Raw genomic sequence first — 9534 nt, 5'->3', positions numbered from 1 at the left:
TTTTTTTCTGGTTTAAGAACTGTCTGGAGGTCTGGTCCTGGTCTTATTTGTGTGTATGCCTGTGCTTTTCTTACCCTAATAGGGTTAGAAATAACTCTGCCTGTCCTACTTAATTCCCCTCACCTGGCAAACCCAGAGCTGGGTCTGAAGGAGGATTTATCTGCTTGGCTGAGCTTGGTCACCCTGTGTCCTGTGTGTGACCCCATGCATTTACACAACTGGGGGTGGTCTCTGGTGCAGGAGCCCCCCTGGGCTGTGGGGTGAGGTGGTAGGGGTGGATGTGGGGCCTTGAGCTGATGCTTTTTGGGTGTCTCTGCCAGATTTGGGCTCTGTGTGTGTGATCCAGAGCTGGAGGAAGGTGCTGTGACCGTACTCATGAGAAGTGGGGTGCCCTGCTTCCTGCAGGGTTGTAATTCTCCTTGTTAAGTGGTGGTTTGTGCCTGTGTTTAGTTCAGAGGCTCGGCTGTGGGGTGTGAGGATCTCACCGAGCTCTGCATGGGGCAGGGGACCTCAGCACCCACATTGCTGGGGTGGTGGCTGTGCCCTAGGGGTGGTGGGGGTCCCAGATCCCCTGCAGATGGAGGTGGGTGTTGCTGTGACCTGACCCTGCTGTCCTGCACCCCAAAAGCACGTGGAAGCTCTCTGGCTGCTCCCAAGCCTCAACAAGATGCCAGTCATGAACGAGCCCAGCGAGAGGATGAAGAAGTTCAAGAACAGGGGCAAGGACGCAGCTGTAAGTACGGACCTGGGGCATCTCCTCCCAGGGCAGGAGAGCCAGAAGGGCTTTGGTGCCAGCAGAAGCTGGTGAGAAGGCTTCTGAATGGCAATCACCCCCAAATCCACCTGTATGGGGTGTTGGGGAGCTTAGAGATGTGGCGTGGAGCTGGGTGAGAGCTGGCTGGGCTGTGTGGTGGCAAGGGGGACTCAAGTTTGGGGTGGGTGGCTGTGATGGGGATGATGAGAATGGTCCTGCCCAGCTCCCAGCAGCAGTCACCCCAGCTATGGGGTTTATCCCGGCTATGGGGTCTGTCTGCTTGCTCTAGGGCAGTGCAGGAGATGAGGGTTTGCCTTCCAGCAAATCTGACTTTAAAATCAGCCTCTGGTTGCTGGTTCAGCCAGCCTCCTTGGGAGGCACCCAGTGAGATATTTCCTCCTGTGTGAGCCTCCAGGCCATGGTGAGGAGCTGCCTGAAAGCAGAAGCTGCTTCTGCTCCTCCTGAAGGAGATTTGGGGTTGTGGAGCTGGACCCGAATCGGGTGCTGTGGGCACTGATGTGGTGGTGTCCCCTTCTCCTGCAGGCCCTGCGGAGGCAGAGGGTGGAGGTGAAAGTCGAGCTGCGGAAGGCCCAGAAGGATGAGCAGATCCTGAAGCGCAGGAGTATCTCCATCACCTTGATGGAGAAAAGCCCCACTCCAGAGGACAAAAACGTGGTGAGTGCTGGGTGCCCTGCACCTGGACGGGATTGGTGCTGTAGCACACTGGGTCTTGCTGATACTTCAGTTTTTGGGCCATCCCCAGGTCTGGCTCAAAGGACCTGGGTTAAAATGGCCAGTGCCCTTCTTGATTCCCCATGCCCAGCACTGGGGAGTGCTTTACAGGTGGCTTAGCCCTTTTCTGGGTTATTTTGCATGGAAATGTGCCACGCAGCTTCCCTCAGTGGCAGGTAGAACTGGCTGGAGCCCCAGCTCTGGGAGCTGGCGGTGGTAATTACTGCTCGTAGGGCCAAAACGGTGTCAGTGACTCTTCCAGTGCTTGATTACAAGGATTAGTTGCCTCGAAGGTTTTTGTGGATGCTCTCCCTCTGCATCATCCCGAAACTGCGTTGCATAAAGAGTAGACACCGCTTAGATATGGAGTGGTGACTGACTTGGGTCTAGACAGCTGATTGACTGCGGAGATTAAACTGGAGGGAGCCTTGGCTTGCTGTCTGACTCTGAATCATTCCCCATGACACAGATTATTCAGCTGTCCTTGGAGGAAATAGTCGAAGCTGTGAACGGGAACAACCCTGAGCTCCAGCTGCAGGCTACGCAGGCTGCCAGGTATGCTGCCTGACCGGGAGGGACTGGGCTGGCTGCGGTGGGTCCTGCGGGCTGCAGGCATTTCTTCCTGTTGGAAGAGCTCTGGAGACATGACAAAGTGCATGGGGAAGGAGCCCGGTCACCCTGAGGGGCTGCAGCTGATGGCTGAAGCCCTGCAGTGTGCCCTGGGTGCCTGGCTGGGCTCCATCCCAGCCCTGGGTGGTGTGGTTGGAGCCAGCCCAGGGCTTGGCTGTGCCTCCTGGAGCCCCTGCGCTGGGGCAGGGGTCGTGGTGGCTCCAGCCAGCTGCTGAGACCATCAGGGAGGACCAAGGTGTCTGCTGGAGGTTGGCCAGAGCAGACCCTTCCTAAAGGGATGAGTGCTGCCTGGCTCCCCAGGCTGCTCGACAGCATGGAGCTGGCCTCCTGCCTACTCACACCCAGCCTGGCAGCGCCCTGAGCTTGCACCATGGGGAGATACCCGGTGGAGGTGGAGAGGCAGCTCTAAGCCATGGATTCCCACCTCTGCACTACCCTGTGCCAGCACTGTGGCTGCAGAGCGAGCCAGGCTGGGGAGTAGATCTGGCTGAAAACACTTTTTCCAGCTGTTTTTGAGTAGGTCAGTGTCCTGATGGTGCCTCACAGCCAAGTAGGGCTTGGTCTGCTCACGGTGGGCTGTGCTGTGCCCTCTCTTGCAGGAGAATGCTGTCCAGGCAGAAGGACCCTCCTCTCAACCAGATCATCGAGCTGGGCATCATCCCCAGGCTGGTGGAGTTCCTCTCCTGTGCTGACAGTGCTCAGCTGCAGTTTGAGGCCGCCTGGGCGCTCACCAACATCGCATCTGGCACCTCTGAGCACACCAAGGCAGTGGTGGAGGGAGGTGCAATCCCAGCCTTCATCGCCCTCCTCTCCTCCCCGCACATGCACATCAGCGAGCAGTCCGTGTGGGCGCTGGGCAACATAGCAGGTAAGCAGGAGCTGACATCCCCAGTCAGGAACTGGGGTTACTGGGGCTCCTCGGGATGGCCTTGTCCCCTCCTGGCTTTGTCTTCAGGCTGCTGATGCTGTTGAAACCCCTTCATCCCTTCATGGGGGACTTGAGCCTTTGAGATCTTGTGTGGGTTCTGCAGGAGGATTTTGGCCAAAGCCAAGTGCAAGCGTCCATCCTGTTGGGATGGTGTCCCCTGCTGGTGTCATTAGTGGGGGAAAACAATGGGATGTCTGGCTGGCCATGATGGTGCTCAGATTGCCTGGAAATCCTGAATGGTGTGGGGCTGGTCAGCGAGCCCTGGCCTCTGGCAGCAGGTCTGGCTGCTCCCTGATGTCAGCATGTCCCTGTCTCATGACTGGTGCAGATGCAATAAACTCCCCTTTCTTTCTGTGCAGGTGATGGCCCTCTGTACAGAGATGCTCTTATCAATTGCAATGTGATTCCTCCCTTGCTGGCTCTGGTGTCGCCTGTAACTCCAGTAAATAACCTTCATTTTCTTGACTTACCAGCTCTTAATCACTTGGTTGATGGGTGAATGGTGACTTACCAATAACCAGCTGGTTGCACAGTTGAATGAGACCTTTCTCTAAACAGTTTCTGGTGATTCTGCTTCTAAACTACATACAAGACCTGGGCATGCCAGGGGGTCTCCAGGTCGATGCAGTGACTTATTCCTGGCTTGAGATGGTCAGAGCTGGATGGGAAAGCTCAGGCTGAGATGTCACTGGGACGTGCACATGCATGTGGAAGGGCTGAACTTGCCCTTCAAGCTTCCTCCTGCTGCTTCTCGGGTAGCTCCAAGCTGTTGGCTCTGTGCCTTCTCCTGCCCTCCTGCAGTGGTCCTGCCCTGCTGCTTGCTCGGGGGAGGCAGGAGGTGGACACCGCAGCTTTGAGAGCGGTACCGATGCCTCCAGGTGTCCCACCCCTGGGTGTGGTGGAAGCCGTGTGCTTTCTGTAGGCATACCTACAGCCTCGCAGGGTAGTGTTAAGAAAACACCCTCCAGGCCTTCTGCGATTTTTATATTGCAAAATCCTTTTGAAGGACTTCTCTGGCTGCTGTTCCTGACTCAACCTCTCCTCTTTTTGGGGGTGCCCTGTGAAACAGGGCAGGATACCAGCCAAAACAGGGCAGAACACTGGCCCCATGCACACCTTGGTAGCTGGGATGCTCTGGAGGTAGCTCCACTGCTCTCCTGGAGCAGCTGTGACTCCTTGCTGAGATGAGCTGGATGGGGCAGCTTCAATCCTTGAGGTGCCCTGCTCTAGAACAATGAGCTGCTGATACTTAATAATGCTAATATTAAAATAACAAATTCCTGATCTTGTCCAAAGAATGCTTTGTAATTTGTCCCAGGGACCCAGCAAACAAGCTGTTGGGCACCTTTGTTAGTCATAGGAGCTTGTCACACCACCAGACTTGAAGTTATTGGAACTTAATATTGGAGAGGGAGGAGGGGAAAGGTCTTACTCACTTGTTTCATCTTCAAACAAGCCTCAGCCCTTATTAAGAAGGCTGCTTCTGGCTACTCCGATAACATCTCTGAGCTGCAGGGCCCAGAAGCAGGGTGCTCCCTCTCCTGTGCTTGTTGCTCCTGTGAGGCTCTGTCGGCCAGGGAGGATCTTACACCTTGTTTTTGTTCCAGGTTGGCTTCCTGAGGAACATCACGTGGACCCTGTCGAACCTCTGCAGGAACAAGAACCCTTACCCACCCCTGGATGCGGTGAGGAAGATGCTGCCGGTCCTCACCTGCCTCCTGGAGCACGAGGACAAGGAAATCATCGCTGACTCCTGCTGGGCAGTTTCCTACCTGACCGATGGCTCCAACGATCGCATCCAGATCATAGTGGACACGGGGATTCTCCCAAGGCTGGTGGAGCTCATGGGCAGCCCGGAGCTGATCATCATGGTAGGAAGCAAACTCCCAGCCTTGGGTTCCCCTCCTCTGATGCCCTACATCAAGGGAAGGGATGTCATCTTGCTGTGTGTGGCTGGCTGTTCCCCCAGACCCCAGTTTAGCTTGGTTACTGGTCAAGCCAATGCTCTGTTCCAGCTTGCTGTGGCTTACGGGCTCTAAGACTCTAAAGCTGCTTAGAGCAAAAGAGGAGGCCAGTAGGTCTGTAACAGTAATCAGCCATGGTGTTTCCTTTGCTTGAAAGATAAAGCACTTAGGGAACTTGTCCTCCTGGCATGTATCCCTTGAGATAAGGATTCTCCTCACCTCCTTCATCTGTTCTAATTTGTCTAGACCCCAGCTCTCCGTGCCATTGGGAATGTTGTGACAGGGACCGATGAGCAGACCCAGGCAGCTATTGATGCGGGCGTCTTGTCTGTCCTGCCCCTTCTCTTGCGACACACGAAGCCAACCATACAGAAGGAAGCTGCGTGGACACTCAGCAACATCGCTGCTGGGCCTTGCCAGCAGATCCAGCAACTCATCACCTGCAGGTTGTTGCCACCTCTGGTGGAGCTGCTTGATAAGGTAAGGGTGCAGTGCTGCCTGTCCTGCTGCTGTAGGAGCAGTGTTAAGCTTCAGTTGATGACATTTGGTTTGTGAGGCACTTGGTGTATGCTCCAGAGCCACCTGAGCGATCTCTGGAACAGTCTGAGCAGTCAGTATGCCTGCATGTGGCACCACAGCATGGCTTGGAGCTGCTCTTGGCAGCTCTGCGAGGTGTCACCAAGCTCTCCGACTGCTAGGGACCTGTCCAAGCTGAACACAGACTGGCTCTTGTCTCCTGGCCCCTCACCCTGCTCTACGAAGGATGCTGGAGCCTGGCAGTGCCTTCACTGTGCTGCTCTTTCAGGGGGACTTCAAGGCTCAGAAGGAGGCCGTGTGGGCAGTGGCCAACTTCACGACTGGAGGCACCGTGGAGCAGGTGGTGGAGCTTGTCCAGTCTGGGGTCCTCAAGCCTCTGCTCAACTTGCTTTTGGCTAGAGACAGCAAAACTATCCTGGTCATCCTGGATACAATTTCAAATCTCTTCCTGGTAAGATCTGGTACTGTTTCTTGCATCCTTTCCCCCTCAAAGCAGCAGGGTGTGAGATGAAGGCTCACATGGTGTGGCTAGAATAGCTCCTATGTCAGACAGTGGTCTTGCAGGAGTTGGGGTTGGACTTGATCTAATTTATTCTTGGATCCTATTGGGTTGTCTGGGCTCAACAAGATTAAGTTTCCAAGGGTTTTGGCAAGGAAAAGATGTGGTGTGCTGATCCCTGAGCTGCACGGAGGTAAAGATCTAGGAGAAAGAGTGTTGCTGGGGTCTTTACAGAAACTGAGTAGGGTTTGGCTCACTTATTTGTGCAGTGAAGCCACAGTACAATAATCCTAACAGGGACTGTTTCACATGCACAGTAATTGTATCCCAAGGATTTCTGCTAAACCCAAGGCAGGGAGGGATCATAAATGCAAGGGGCTGCAGACACTTGACTCCTAGGTTCAGGGCCTTACAGGAGAGATCATCTTGGGCCTGTTACTGACATGAGGTTGTATTTGTCTCCTTCGTCACAGGCAGCTGAGAAGCTGGGAGAGACAGAAAGGCTGTGCCTGCTGGTGGAGGAGCTTGATGGCCTGGAGAAAATTGAAGCCTTGCAAACCCACGACAACAACATGGTCTACCGAGCTGCACTGAATATCATAGAGAAATACTTTTCTGGTGAGGTATGTGAGCTCCTGCTGTTTCTCATCTGAAAATGAGCTATTGCGTGCTGAAATGAAGCACGTCCTTCAAGGATGCTGAGTTAGGGCCTTAGAAGAGATCTCTACATGAATAGGGTAGTTCTTGCAGCTTGCTCCCTTTACTTTTAGAGCTTTTTGAAAGCTATGATTTCAGTTGTCAGCTGATTAGTTGTGCAACAGCTATGGATGCCTTGATAGCATCTTGCTGCTGGAATTTAAACTGGCATCAGCTGGGGTTACTGCAGTTGCTGGTATGAATACCAAATGTGGAGAAGTTTCCTCCTTCAGAGCTGAGCTAGCTTGTTGCTATGAATGGAAGCCTCCTACTCGGCTGATAACTGTGCTCAGGTTCCTTCTGGATTACTTGACCCTTCTCACATTAACGAACTTGTGGAAAAAGAGCATAGGACATCAGCTAGCAGTTGCAAGAGCTCTGTAACTGTCACAGATGCCATTCTTGGATCTAGCCTTCGAGTCTTGCAGATGGGGGGAACACCAGGGAAGAGGCTTAGTGGTTTGGCAGACCTTGGAGCTGAGGCTTGGTCTAGATTTGAACCCCCTGCAGCAGGGAGCAGATGTCTGTCAGCTGTGGTGTTTGCCCAGCACCAGGGTGTCCTGGTGAGAGGGTGTGGAGGAAGCTGTCCTACACACCAGCACCTACCTGAGGGGCTGGATGCCAGGGCAACGCCTCTCCAAAGCAGCCCTGGTTGCTGTTGGAAGCAGACTAAACTCAAGCAAATTCTGCCACTCCAGTTACTCCTGTCTCCTGCCCCAGGTGTCTGAGTCTGTAGATTTGTTCACTTTGGCACCTGAGCCACGGGGACAATGACAAGGTGTGCTGTACAGAACAGGAGGACTTGGTGAAGCTGCTCTGCAGCTGTAACAGGCTTTTAAAAGGAGAATAAAGCAGCAAGCTGCGGCAGAGCTTTAGGCAACCTGGTACAATAACCTTCTGCTATAAAGATGCAGAACCATTAACTAGAGGCCATCAACTTCCTCCTAGGAAAATCCAGATCTGCAGCCTGGGACTGATGAAGACGGACTATATAAGTTCTCAGTGGAGAAGCACGACTTCAACTTCTGAAGATGAGGCACTGCACAGCTCTGAGCTAGGCAGTCTTGGTAGAGCCAGGATGTCCAGATCAAGAGGAGCAAAGATGTGGGATCTCTTTACATTTGAAGCTTATCAATAAATTGCACTTCTGGGTTTGTACCTTTATGCTTCTAATTGGTTTTGTTCCCCCCCCCATCATAAGCCACTGTTGCAGAGTTGTTGCAAAACAAATTCTACAGGGCCTAAACATAGGAAAGGTGTTAGAGCTCCTGGGTGCCTTTTCTAGGTGAAAAAGCACAGCCTGAGACTTCCTGCTAACTGCTTGACTAGAGTCAAATCCCTAAAGAGTGGGATGTTACCACCAAATCCAGCTTGGTTTCAGTACTTGTGCTGAAATTTCTAGGCTTGATTCTGAGCTGTTTGAAACAGCTCAGAAGCTGTTTGAGAGGCTTTGTCCTGCTATTCCAGCTCTCCTTGGATGCAGCAGGATCTGGACACAGGAGCTGAGTCAACTTGGGCCCTTTAGCAGCACAGATGCTTGCAGTGGTTGCTGCTTTGCCTCACAGTTGCTGCCCACTTTCCTGGAGCCCATTGATTCAGCTCTGCCTAAAGCTGCCCTCTACTAGCAAGGACCTGTATTCCAGGTGCCCATTGCATGTCACTGCTGTGGAGTCCTCCCTGTATCCAATCCCTCTAAATTCAGCCTCCCTCCATGGGCTGAGGAGGGTGGATGTGGCTCTGGGGTCTCAGGCTGGAGGGCTCTGCTGGCACCCAACAGGCCCCAGGGGCTGAAGCATTTTAAGGACTTTGTTTGATGCAGAACTGGGGGTGGGCAGCTCTATCATCCATGCTTTGCGAGGTTTGATTCTTCAAAAGGACCCCAGGTGCTTCAGGGCTCTGCTTTCTCAGATGTGGGGGGAGGTGGAGTGACAGATAAATTAATGTGAAGGGAAAACATGATTTCTGGAGGGAAGGACCTCTTCCTCTGCCCTGAATTTGTTCTCCACAGGATACAAGCATTTTTCTTCCCAGGCTGCCTAGGAACAAGGAGCAGAGCCTGGTTGTTCTCTGTGAGGGGCTGTGCAGCCCTCAGCTTGTGGGCCAGAACTGGGCATCACTTATTTAATATTAAAATCCTGGAGCTGCTGAATGGTATAGGGATTTATAGCTGTACTATATACTAAAACTATGTACTGAAAACTATGCCAAAGCCTGAAATGTGCACTGGAGACAAGTATCTCTGCACATCCTTTGTTCGTGCCCATGGCTTAACACAAAGGCCTTGGCTGCCTCTGCCTCCTTGTAGCGTGCTGCTGACAGGGCTGATGCAGCATCTGGAAGTGATCGGATTTCACCAGGTAAAAAGAATCTGAGGCAGGTGCTTCCTCAGTGTAAATGGAGATGCAGCCTGGAGCTGGGCTGTGAGTTCAGGCTGTGGAGCTGCACAGGCAGCCCCAAGGTGCTGGGGCAGCAGGGGTGCTGGTGCAGCAGGGGTGCTGGTGCTCTGAGTTGGGGCAAGTCAGAAGGAGGGGATGCAGCTACTGAGCTGTTCCCCTGCTTGCCTGTGTGTGCTGGACGTGAGGCTGCAGTAGAAAGGCTGCCTGCTTCCACCATCACAGCCTTAAGCCTCAAGAAATTAGTGTCTTTGCAGCTCTGCATGGGACAGAGAGGAGGCAGCTCTAAGGTTAGGGCCACCATCTTGTGGAGTCAGTGCCTTCCCCCTGCTCCTGGATGAGGTTGGCTGTGTTAATTAGAGCCCCTCTCCTTTACTTTATCCTGGGGTATGGGCTGTGGG

General features: G+C 53.4%; 1 protein-coding gene across 1 annotated transcript; it reads left to right on the top strand.

The window, feature by feature from the left end:
• Positions 1–667: 667 nt before the first annotated feature.
• Positions 668–7795, top strand: KPNA7 (karyopherin subunit alpha 7; the record flags this gene model as incomplete). Its single annotated transcript, XM_084295708.1, has 10 exons — positions 668–733; positions 1298–1429; positions 1956–2041; positions 2716–2984; positions 3404–3486; positions 4652–4915; positions 5255–5488; positions 5814–5996; positions 6518–6667; positions 7689–7795. The coding sequence occupies 10 exons, from the start codon at positions 668–670 to the stop codon at positions 7767–7769; spliced, it is 1548 nt and encodes a 515-aa protein (XP_084151834.1). The 3' UTR covers positions 7770–7795.
• Positions 7796–9534: the final 1739 nt, after the last annotated feature.

The sequence above is a fragment of the Netta rufina genome, assembly GCF_964035555.1.
Source record: "Netta rufina genome assembly, chromosome: 15".
Classification (NCBI taxonomy): Eukaryota; Metazoa; Chordata; class Aves; order Anseriformes; family Anatidae; genus Netta; species Netta rufina.
This window is presented reverse-complemented; position numbering and strand designations above follow the sequence as displayed.